The following is a 12,105-nucleotide window of genomic DNA, read 5'->3' as shown; positions in this document are numbered from 1 at the left end:
TTTTAAGTAGCAATAGCTCAATTACTCTATTAGTAGAAACAGAATTAATGACTTGCCTTTTCTTAATATAAGGAAAAAATCCTCAAGTATCTGGTGAGACACTGAAATAAACTATGTCATCTATGTTAAAGGTCTGAAAAAGAAGTGGCCTCTGTTGATCCTGCCATGTTTTCCAATCCCAATTATCTTTTTATATACAAGGTGTGTTGATATTTCTTACCAGGTTCTGGAAGATCTAATTTTGCCCGTTTTAGTTCTGCCATAGAAATCTGAAGTTGCTCTATTACAAAATCATCTTCAAAGAAAAAATCCTTTGCCAGGGTCTCCTGAAGAAATTCTACAAGCTCTTCCATAGACAATTTCATTAGGTGTTCTGAGAAAGAATGAGAGAAATAAAAAGGCAGAGTTAAACAACTACTTTAGGTTAAAGAGATAATATATTCTAGTCTGATATAGTACTTTAAAAGGGGGCATAGCATGTATCTTATATAAGGCACTGTGAATAACATTAAAACTCAGTAAGACAAACTGTTTTCTTTTAAAATAATTTTGTTAATACAGATACAGGGGAAAAAAGCAGGTACTCTTTCAGGGGGTGGGGTTGGGGAAAGAAAAATACTGTCAAACACTTTCACATTGGTTTAAGAATGATAATATCTTAGGTATTGATATGAACCCTAGTGAAAGAGCTTCTTGAAGACAAAGACATAGAAAGACCACACCAACACCATACAAGGTCTTTCTGCTTTGTTGAAATGGGGTCGCAACTGCTATAGCTTAGCTTAAGTGCCGTTGAGTAGTTTCTGACTCATACCAACCTCGTACAGGGTTTTCGAGAAGCAGCTGGTAGGTTGAAGCACTGACCTTGTGGTTTGCAGTCCAGTGCTGAACCTACAGTGCCACACCATAAGTGCATTTTAAGTCTATATTTATTACTAACACAAGACAAATGTTTAAAACATACCAATTAGTTTATTTATGAATTGTGTTTCTATTTATAAAATCAGTTTTAACAACAACAACAACAAAAATTCAACTACAAACACAAAACAGAAAGTAAAAATCAGCTAAGATCCCTCTACTCACCACTCTACAAGTAGAAGTGTATACCCATGTGTTTATATGGGTATCAATTTACAAAACCAAAGTAAACTTTCTGTGCTATACTTCCTTCTTCCCATTCAATAATGCACCATGGACATGTCTCAGTTAACACAAACATACCGTCTTCTTTAATAGCTACATAAGAGCTCATTGCATGTATATGTGATAATTTAATTAGTTCTCTAATAATGGACATTATAACTTTTATCTAAGTTTTTGCCATTTAAAGCCACTCTGCTATTAATTTCTAGGAATAATGTCTGTAAGTATTCTTAGAGAAATAATAATAATAAAAAAAATGAATGACTAGAAAGAAAGAAAGAAGGTGGGAGGAAAAGGGGTGGAGAGAAAGAAAAAAGGACGTCTCTTACGAGGTTTAGCAACAACTGATCATTGACCAGTTTTTAAAGTTTTAGATGGTGGAGAAGGAACTTAAGTCAAGTCCTTGAGCTTTCTCTCACAAACCAAGAAAGAACCCAGAGCAACAGGCAGATTCTCTCCACCGTTGACGTAATCTAATGATGTTGCTGCTAAGTGCAATGAGTCCGTTCTGACTCACAGCAACCCTGTATAGGGTTTCCAAAGAGCAGCTGGTGGGTTTGAACCACCAACCTTGTGGTTTACAGTCCAGTGCTGATCCTACAGCGCCACACCAGGAGTCCAAGCTAATGATATGGTAGCATAAGAACTAATTGTTATACTTAAAGTTTATTTAACTATAGCAAGAAAAGACGAAATTTTACTTGCTTAAAAACAAAAAAAATTTCATCAAGGGTCAAATAAGTAAAAGGTAATTTAAGGAGAAGAGAGCTATGTTTCTAGTTTCTCATTGTTTATGGAATATAAAAGAAGTATTGGGGGGATTTAAAAAGTTCACAGAAACATTCCAGTATCTTGTAACTCCAGTTTTCCACAAACTTTTTGAAACCCATTAGTATGTCTCTTAATAAAAATTATATTTTTGCTCTATGAATTTGTTAGTTCACAATCCAGGAGGAGAGAAACGCAGTAAAAAGTAGACAGAGCAAGGCAGAGACAGAAAGAAAAAAAGAGAAAGACAGATTGATTAAGAGTAAATTTACGTTGATGTTTAACAGAACCCTGTTCATTGCCGTCAACTGCATTGCCTTGTTGCTTGGGTTTGTGTATTGGGGTAACAAACCACACATTTCTGAATCATTTTCTTGACTAGAACAACCAATGTAGAAGCGCTTTTAAAAGAAGTTTTCATTCCCATCGAAGGCTAGATAACCTGGCATTAATTTCATCTTTTCAAGTAGGCAATCAAATAATCATATTAAAGTACCTGATAAATATCAAGCACGGTAATAAACAAAGAAAAAAGTGACCCCCCCCCCCATGCACTCAATTAACTTATAATTTCATTGGAAGGTGTAAAAGAAGGTCACTCAGGAACATCAGAATACACTCTACAGTGCATGTGACATTGTGCTGCACGACTTTCAAAAAGTTTGTGGAAAATGACAATGGAATGTTTCCATGAACTTTTAGATTAGAAATACGATTTCACATTCTAAAGCCTTCAAAGATTACCTTCTCTGTATAGCCAGAAGAGGACTTGTATTAGTTTTTGGGTTGAAGTGAGATTTTAAAGAAATATAAGGCTCTTCACTTTCATGAAGAAAACGATTTCTTGCTTCTTAAAAAAGACATGTTGCATAAAATGCTAAGAGCCTTTGACATGTTGCAACTAAAGACTTTTTTTAAAAAAAAAAAAAAAACACGTTTTACTGTGAATTGAGTGATGATTCACTGAGCAAACCAGTTTTCCATTCAACATTTCATACATGTTTTATTTCATGTCACTGAATATAATCCCCACAATGAAGTAACACTGTATCTCACTTCTGCCTGTTTCCACTCCCTCCTTTTATCCTAACCCTTCATGCCTTCTGAATTGTGACCTTGGGCAAATGCTGCCCTTTTGACCACAAATGGTTGATTATTCTAAGGAGTGTATACCCGCCCCCCACCCCCCCTAGAGTTACTGTCCCCTTGACAGATCTGTCTGTTAAATGCCTTGTTGCACTCATGTAGCTAGCTACTGATGGTCCTTGCCCCAGAAACCACCATGGAGTCAAGCAGAGATGGATCTGGAGGCTCCTCATCCCTAGTCTACAGCTGAGAGCTGTATGCCTATTTCTAGACGAAAAAAACAGTAGTAAAAAATGTCTCTCTACCCTTTCAGCTAAGGTGCCTGGTGTCGTGAGGCACCTATTATAAACCTGAGCTTCAGAGTAGTGAAAAAGAACAGCAGGACCCAATATGAACACACGTTTCATAAGAATACTTAGTAAATTCTTCAAATTGCAGAGCAAAACCATCAACTTACGGCTTCCGTGTGAAAATAAAACTGATAAAAGGAGAAAAGAATCAAAACTCTGCAACATACTAAGCTTTATTCATGAGAAAACATCAGCGAGAGGAAATTACCAACTGAAGGCAATTTCTTCACTGATTTTCAAGAATTCTCGTAAACCACTCTACAAGAAAACGAATTTGCAGGTTGATTGGGGGCTGGGGATGGATGGAAGGGGGATGAGAAACAAAAGTCAAATTAACCTTGATTTTTGTAAAATATTTATAGGCAAACATTTTCTTACTTTTGTGTAATTTTAAGATTGTATAAGACATAGCAGTAAGAACTCGTTCTCCTTCAAATATGTAAATATCCCATATTCTTAGATTTAGTGTAAATGGAGTCTGTAATTAGAAACAAAACATAAATAAGGTTAATAATTTGCCCTTATTCTTTATTTACAAGTTTATGATTGAGTTTTGTAAATACTCACACGATCAAGAAAACACTGAAAAAACCATTTCATTGTATAAAAACTTGTGTAGATTTCTTGAGAATCCTGAGAAAAACACAAAAGACCTCACAATTACTGCACTCTAGCAAACAGAACATAATATACTTAAGTTAGGAAGGCTGAGGGGGCAGCTGCCAAAGCTAAACACAGAACCACCTAGCTTTCCTCTTCTTACTCTTCTGGCTCAAAATCACCATAAGGATAAATCCTTTCTTATAACAGGATTGTAAAATCATATTTTGACTTTTTAAAATATTTTATAGTTTGATATCTTCGCTTTACTAAACTGTGTTTTGTAGTAAAGCATTTATACCATTCACTAAGAATGGGTTTGTATGATCCTTAAAATACTTTAGGTAAAAAAGGCATTTTTAGGGTTATACAAAGCCATTCCTAGTGAAATTTAGGTGAGAAAACATTTTAAAATAGAAAAACAATAACAACAAAAAAATTACTTATAAGTCATGTATTTTTTACAAACTATTGTTTGTTTTTATCAGTTTCAAAGAAGAGATTTGACTTTATGAATCAGGGCTGTGATAGCACATCAATATTAAGTTTCACAAAACAAGTATTAGTAAACAAATGGGAATAGTAAATGAAACACAGAACACAAATCAGTAAAGTAATTGGAACTAAAACATAATTTAGTTATTCGAGTTTCATTCCTGGTGTAGGTCGTACAAGTCACTGTCATGTCTACCTACCAAGTGTTGCTTAAGCTTGGACAGAAATTTATTCAGTATTTTTTCATGGTGTCCTTGGAATCTCAAGAGTTTAGGAAAACCTTGGACAAAAAAGCCTAGAATAGAGATAAAAACAACAACAAGAAGTCTCAATTTTAAAATCCAACATATTTCTTTCATATATAATTGTCAAAAGTAAAAAAGTACAGTATTACCAGAATATTTTTCTTCTCTATCAGGGAAATAATTTACATATACATTTTGGGTAATGAAATCAATAGCCTCGTATCTGTTTACTAGTGATCATCTATAACCTTGTAAATATATAAAAAAGGACAGATATTCCTGAGTTAAATGACAAATTAAAGAGCTAAAAAGAAAATAGAAGCCAAAACCATTTATCACAATTACTTATGTTTTTAAGGTCCTGGGTCATATCCTAATTGCATAATTCTTCAGAGGTTATTGTAATCTAGGAAATTCATTTTATTTTACTGAAAATATATCACCATAACAAACATTCTATTACTCTTTTTTGTTCTACTCGATCAGTCTCTTAAAGATCTCTGGTAGCGCAGTGGTTACGAATTGGGCTGTGAACCTCAAGGTCAGCAGTTTGAAACTACCAGCTGTTCTGCGGGAGAAAGATGAGGCTTTCTGCTCCCGTAAAGATTTACAGCCTCGGAAACCCTGTACAGGTATGCTGTGAGTCGGAATCGACTCCACGGCACATAACAACAACAACAGTCTATTATTTCCCAACTTTTTTTTTTAATCATTTTTTAATATTCTCTATAAGGAGGCTTTCTGTTCCTGAAAAGATTTATAGCCTGAGGGACCCTACACAGGGTTGATATTAGTTGAAATTGACTCAATGGCAGTGGTTTGCTATGGGTTTGGTATAATCCATATTCATCATCAGCTAAAATACACCGGTACTATAAGATCAATGTGTGTCAAAAAATAAAATAGTATTTGACTGCTGTAAGGAGCTCTGGTAGCGTAGTGTTTATGAATCGTGTTGCCAACCTCAGGGTCATCAGTTCGAAACTACCAGCGGTTCCGCGGGAGAAAGATGAGGCTTTCTGCTCCCGTAAAGACTGACAGCCTTGGAAACCCTGTACAGGCTTGCTATGAGTCAGAACCGACTTCACAGCACAGAACAACAACATTTGAGTGCTGTAGAATAAGTGCTGGGTTGCTGATTGCAAAGTCTATAGTTCAAACCATCTACCAACTGCTCCTTGGAAACCCTATATAGGGGTGCTATGAGTCAACAAAAGCAGATATACAATATAATCTATACATTTTCTAAGAAGTATGCAGTTATAAATGGTAACATGTTACTAATTTTGTGCACGTAATGCACTGAACTTTACATTCCATTTTTATTCACATGTTTCTTTTCAGATATTCTATATGATCTAGTGAAAAGGACAAATATATCATTGCCTTTAAGGTTTCTCAAAATAAGCACTTTCTAACTTAGATTCTTTACATGGTGCAATATACTTTAGAAGAAGAATCCAGAGGAAGTGTAATTTTGTAAGATGTTCTATATTTTCAAGGAATCTTGGTGTGGTATTGTACAATAAGCACTGGACTGTTAACCACAAGATTGGTGGTTCAAACTTATCAGTGGCTCCTTGGAATCCCTACACAGTCTCATAATTAGTCAGAACCAACTCGACAGTAATTACAAGAACAACTATATTTTAAAAAATGAACCTAAGGGAAATACCACATATTATATATTCCCTTTTTGAATATTAATAACACAACTGCACTTATGAGTGTTCCTAAATTATTCCATACAGTAAAGAAACTTATTTTCCTTTGTTTAATTCAGTGTCCGTAACTTACTTCATCTTGGAGTCTATTTTTCCTCTCACAGAAAAACTGCTTTTAAAAATGAAACTATGTTCCTCCAAGAGCCTGAGAAATGAATGCTCTTTGGAATACTGTTAAGAAACATTGCTTTATAATCTTTTGGACATGAGTATTTCTTAACTAATTCTAAGTTTTCTAAGGTGTAAAAATTCCAGTGAGACAGATTCTTTTTCTCTCTTCATATTTTCCAGTGAAATGATTTCATTTGAAAAAAAATAACCATCTCCATCAGTACCACTTTCATGGTCAATTTGCTAAGAATGAGTGTTTGAAGAATTTCAATAAAAGTCTGATTTTGGAAAAGTCAATAACCTTGAATAATAACCACTAGCTCAAAAATGCTAAAACATCAAACATTTCTTCATTTTCCAGTGATATTAAATCTTGTTTTCTTCAGACTTCATTTTGATTCTATATATTTATAAGCGATACCACTTTCATAGAGGAAATACAACGACGGAAATTTATTTTTACTTACAGAATTTCGTGGGCAGATTTAGAAACAAGCATCTATAAGTACAAACTTATCTATAACAATGACCTAAACTCTACTACAAATGTAAAATGTTAGGACAGCAGAATTATTAAGGCTTTACAGGTTAAACTGGTAATAGTAATTCCTGAAGGTAAGCTATGAAATATGTTCAAATGAAATGACTGCTTTCCAGAACTGAACAATTTCCCCAAAAATTATATACTACTAAAATTGTTAAGATTGTATTGTACTTCAAAATATATCAGTAATACTATCCCGCAGTAAAGCAAAATAGAGACTGAAAAATAAGAGTTCTTTTTCTCAAGATGCCTTTTAAAGTGATACTACTTAGTAGATGGTATTAGCTTAATACAATAATGTAGCCTATAGGATGCAATAATGTAGTCTATAGGATGCAATAATGTCCAAAGACAGTTACCATGAAGACAATATTTGTTAAAAACAACAACAACAACAAACAAACTGGGAAAGTAGATTAAGAGAGAAAGATAAATGCAAGCACACACACAGTGTCACATAATATACTCACAAATATCACATGCTAAGAGTGTGAGAGTTAGTAAATTACAGAAGGCCATCACTTTGAAAATGTTAAAATACTCCTTCAAGCATGTAGCTAATTCTCTACTACATATATTACCACAGAATTGGTAGTGAAAGACATAAAAAAAAAAAAAGAAAGTCAGTTTTGGATCACTCATCAATATCTCATGAGAGTGAGTTAACTGTTAAGGACAATTCTACAAGTTTTGTGTTCTGAACTTTTTGGTTTCCATAAAACACTGTCCCCATGAGAACAGAATCTCTAACTTCAGAAATGAGTTTGAGAACTTAGGTGATCTATCCTTGAGTATTTAAGTGTTGAAATTATTTCTATTTTGTTATTACCACATTGGGAAAATCATTTCTGTAATACATAGACAAATTCTACTTTTCGTTCCAAGGTAAGTTACAACCTAAGCTCTTTAAAAATAAAGTTTATCACAACTGCAGTGCAGTGAACTGCTAACCACAAGGTTGGCGGTTCAAACCCACCGGCCTATACAGGGTCCCTATGACAAGATGGGACTTAACAACAATCATCTTCTAAAGTTTTGCTGTGTTTTACTTTGTGCCCTCTTCCCCCGACTCCTTGTCTGTCTGTATTATGAAATATGAAATTGTCTTACCATGCATGGCATGTTTGGGACCTGAAAATAGTTTGACCAAGGCCCAGAAGGCATCTTCTTCATTCATATACATAAGGAGTAAAGCTGTGATCTGGCTCATTCCCTGACAGTATCCAACTTCCTAAAGAGTGAAGGAGAAGAAATAAATTGGGTTTTTACAAATTAAATTGCATGCATATGCACATATAAAACTTTGATCTATAAAATATTAGAAAATGAGTTATTTAGTTGGCAATTCTAAAGATAAACATGACAATTTCTTTATAGCATTATGCTACATATTATAAAAGAGTCTAATTATGTTCAAGAATAAATGTAGAGGTATACACTTTATACATATTTATACACCTTTTACTGATGTCTGTTAAACACTGTTATACCTTCTCTACAGAATATTTTTTAATGCATGATTCTCAGCTCATGATTCCTCTTCTCTGCTCAAAAGCTGGCAAAATCTTCTACAATTTCCAATTTGATGTTTTTGTCTCCTCTGGCTATCTGGATACTTGAGTAGATACATTTTAGGATGCTCATCCAGCCAACACTCCAGACCTTCTCTGAAAACTGCTCACTCCCACACAGTCCCTGGTTAAGATGTGGCCTTATGAATTCACATTTGCACCATATAAGTCATAACTGATGGGTCAGAGGACAGCTGACGCCAGAGAAACAATTAATTGGCTGAAAGTGACTGATCAAATTCTCTACATCAAAACAAACCCACAGACTATAAGCAGGTGGTGGTATATGCTTGACAGAATGGTCATGTTGAGTCTGCAGACACAATTTTAGCCATGTAAAAATGGATTAGTAGATAAGGGAAGGCAATTTGCAGAACCAGTGGCATGCAGTACACAGAGACAATGAAAGGTACCGCAGGGCCCCAGACAAGAAAGGATCACTATCTTTCTCAATGAAGGCTTTAACTTTCCAGCTCTAGCTCCAATGAGGCCCAACTATTGCATCGTAAAAACCCTTTTTAACTTGCCTGACTTTTAGTGACTTTCTGTTCCTTGTAACTTAAAGGTCTTAATTATAGTAGAAATTATACTTCCCAAGGTTCAAAGGTTGTCCTCCTTAGGGCCCAGTCAATAAGCATTTATTTAATACCCACAGTATGTTCAACACTAATTAACCTTTCCCCAATTCACCTTCTCCCCCCAGAGTAGTAAATGCCTTAAAAGCAGCATGTTCTATTACCAAAGAGTTTCACTTTAGCCTACCCCTGGGAATAGTAAGTGCATGTGTTGCCCTATTTGGACCTTACCTAGTGGATAAAATGTGATTCTAAAAGGTAACCTCCCAGGAGTAATGAAGAGTTACTTAAAAGAGTTAAGAAAAAAATGAATCTAGTCCTCACAATGCCACAGCATAAATGAGAAGGCAGGCGGGTTTTTCCAGTTTATCTACACATAGAGTTAATCTTTAACAAACTGAAATACTCTACATGGGAATAACTCAACAACACTTTGGGCAGAAGTATTCACGTCATGGGCATTTTAAGTGCCTTTTTTTAGAGGGAGAACGAAGTAGGGTGGAGAATTAGATGCAGATGGAAATATTTAAGGGTTCCTTGATATAAGACTGAGCCAAAGAGGAAGGAGAAAATGAGAGGGAAAAGTAACTGAGAAGACCAATATTTCCAACACTATATGAGAATTATCTCCAACTTCCTGGCTGGGCTCTGTTCTTTCTGTTCCATTTGCTTAAAATTCAATCAAACAGTAATACAAAACAATCTAGAGAGAGAGAAAAGTGAGCTTCACTGGCACACTATGGTCATACTTGTGCCTTTCACTTCCACATCAGCTCTACTCTAAGGCCCTAATGTTACCTGAGGATATATATATATATATATATATATACATATACATATATATATATGTATAAAGCCACTAAAAGAGACTGTTAAAACTATCTAATCCTGAGACAAAAACACATGACCCAGAGGGCCTTGTATCAGAAGAATAATGCAAGTTCCACAGAATACAACTCAAAGAATTGTGGCAAGCATGCTCTAACTTACCGTATTATAAAGAGAATATGCAGCAAGAACATGGAATAAGGATTGTTGCCTAGAGAAAAAATATTTACATTAAACACAACAGTCACATGTGTTTCAAATGATAAACATTTAAAAAATAAACAAGTTGCCTGAAAATAAATAAATCCAAATAAAACTATTACTGTAATAAATAATCCTAAATTCAAGTTTAATAATAAGCTATACAGTCTAAATTGGAGACTAGATAATTCATTCTGATATAAAAAATACATGTGTTGCCCTCTTACCTTGAAATACCTCACCCTAAAATCATCACCATAGAAGAAATTGGCTTTTAACAGAATGGTGGCACGGCCTTGTGAAGACTCAGGTACAACACTCGTGTGTGACAATAACCAGTGGAGCTGGGCAAGGTCCTCCAAGATCCTGTGTATGCTCTACATCAGTGTCCAATCTATGGTGCTGTTTTGCCTATAGTCAGGCTTCAGATGTCCAGGGATGAACGATGGGTGGAAATGGGAGAGGCACTAGTCATGATCTTCAGCAATCCACTAGTAAGAGTTCTGCTTCTTGTCCTTGGGATCAAGGGCTCTGTTGGTCTAGAAGTCCTAGATCCAAAGGGAGGAATGCTTCTACCGGACACAAAACAGTGATTCCACTAAACTGGAAGTTGAAACTGCCACTTGAACACTGTAGGCTTTTCATACGTCTGAATCAACAAAGAAGGGGGTTACTGTATTGATTCAGGTGACGGATGCGCTTTACGCCAAGGGAAATGGGGTTGCTACTACACATGGACATAAAGAAGAGTTATGTCCAGAACACAGGGTTTCTCTTAAGTGCTACCACACTCTGGGATTGTTCGTGTTCAGTACTGTCGAGCAGTTTCTGAATCATTGTGGTTCTACACAGGGCTTCCAAGACTTTAAATCTTTGCAGGAGCAGAAAACCTCATCTTTCTCTTGCAGAGCAGCTAGTGAGCTGGAACCGCCAACCTTGTGGTTCACAGTCCAGTACCTATCTTATCTTGTAACTTATCTTGGAGCCACCGTGTTTCCCATGCCCTGTGACTGAAGTCAAGGAAAACTATAACTACCCAGTTCAGGCAGGATTATGAATGGCCCAGAGCATTTAGGAATGACAGTTTAGGTCATTTTATCAGACTGAGAACCCTAACCAGCTGAGGTACTTGCTGACGGCAAAGGGAATATGGAAGGTAGTGAAAGAACATAGTTATAAATACCAGCTATAACCTACATGGTTATCTACCAAAATAAGGACATCAATAGTGGTGGTGGTGGTGGTTGTGGGCCATTGAGTTGGTTCTGTCATGTAGCAACCCTGTATAGGGTTTCCAAGGCTATAAATCCTTATAGGAGCAGAAAGCGTCATCTTTCTCCCAAGGTTGGTTAGTTATGTGCTATGGAGTCAGTTTTGACTCATAGAGACCCTGTACAGGGTTTCTGAGGCTGTAAATCTTTATGGGAGCAGAAAGCCTCATCTTTCTCCCACGGAACAGCTGGTAGTTTCGAACTGCTAATCTTGCAGTTCTCAGCTTGATTCGTAACCACTATGCTACCAGAACGACCGGTGAGCTTGAATTGCCAACAATGCGTTCAAACTGACTTTGCAGTCCAGTGCATTAACACACAGCACCATACCAGGACTCCGTGTTAGTAATAATTGACTTTATATCACAATTATTGAGTTATAGGACATCAATAGAGAAGAATGAGTAACACCTAAAGACTTTGCATCCTCTTGTGGGGAAAAGATTATCAAGTTTTCAGTTGTAAACAGATTAAGTATATAATATTAGGCAGAAGTATACCTCTGTAATTCTAATGTGTGTGGTAAACATATATGCAATAACTAATTTGTCATTTCAACATTATGTACAATTCAGTGACATTTCTTATGC

At 35.7% G+C, this 12,105-nt stretch overlaps 1 protein-coding gene across 1 annotated transcript in view; it reads right to left on the bottom strand.

Moving 5' to 3' along the window:
• The window catches only part of USP6NL (USP6 N-terminal like), a 76,897-nt gene that overhangs the window by 19,522 nt on the left and 45,270 nt on the right, over positions 1-12,105 (bottom strand). Inside the window, exons 8-13 of the mRNA XM_006873169.1 lie at positions 10,206-10,254; positions 8,180-8,300; positions 4,646-4,740; positions 3,918-3,983; positions 3,729-3,828; positions 221-373 (exon numbers count right to left, since the gene is read on the bottom strand). Of these exons, the coding sequence (XP_006873231.1) occupies positions 221-373; positions 3,729-3,828; positions 3,918-3,983; positions 4,646-4,740; positions 8,180-8,300; positions 10,206-10,254 (584 nt within the window). The remainder of the gene's footprint in view (positions 1-220; positions 374-3,728; positions 3,829-3,917; positions 3,984-4,645; positions 4,741-8,179; positions 8,301-10,205; positions 10,255-12,105) is intronic.

The sequence above is a fragment of the Chrysochloris asiatica genome, unplaced genomic scaffold (assembly GCF_000296735.1).
Source record: "Chrysochloris asiatica unplaced genomic scaffold, ChrAsi1.0 scaffold00226, whole genome shotgun sequence".
NCBI lineage: Eukaryota > Metazoa > Chordata > Mammalia > Afrosoricida > Chrysochloridae > Chrysochloris > Chrysochloris asiatica.
Note: the sequence above shows the minus strand (reverse complement) of the source record. Positions and strands in the feature narration are given on the sequence as shown.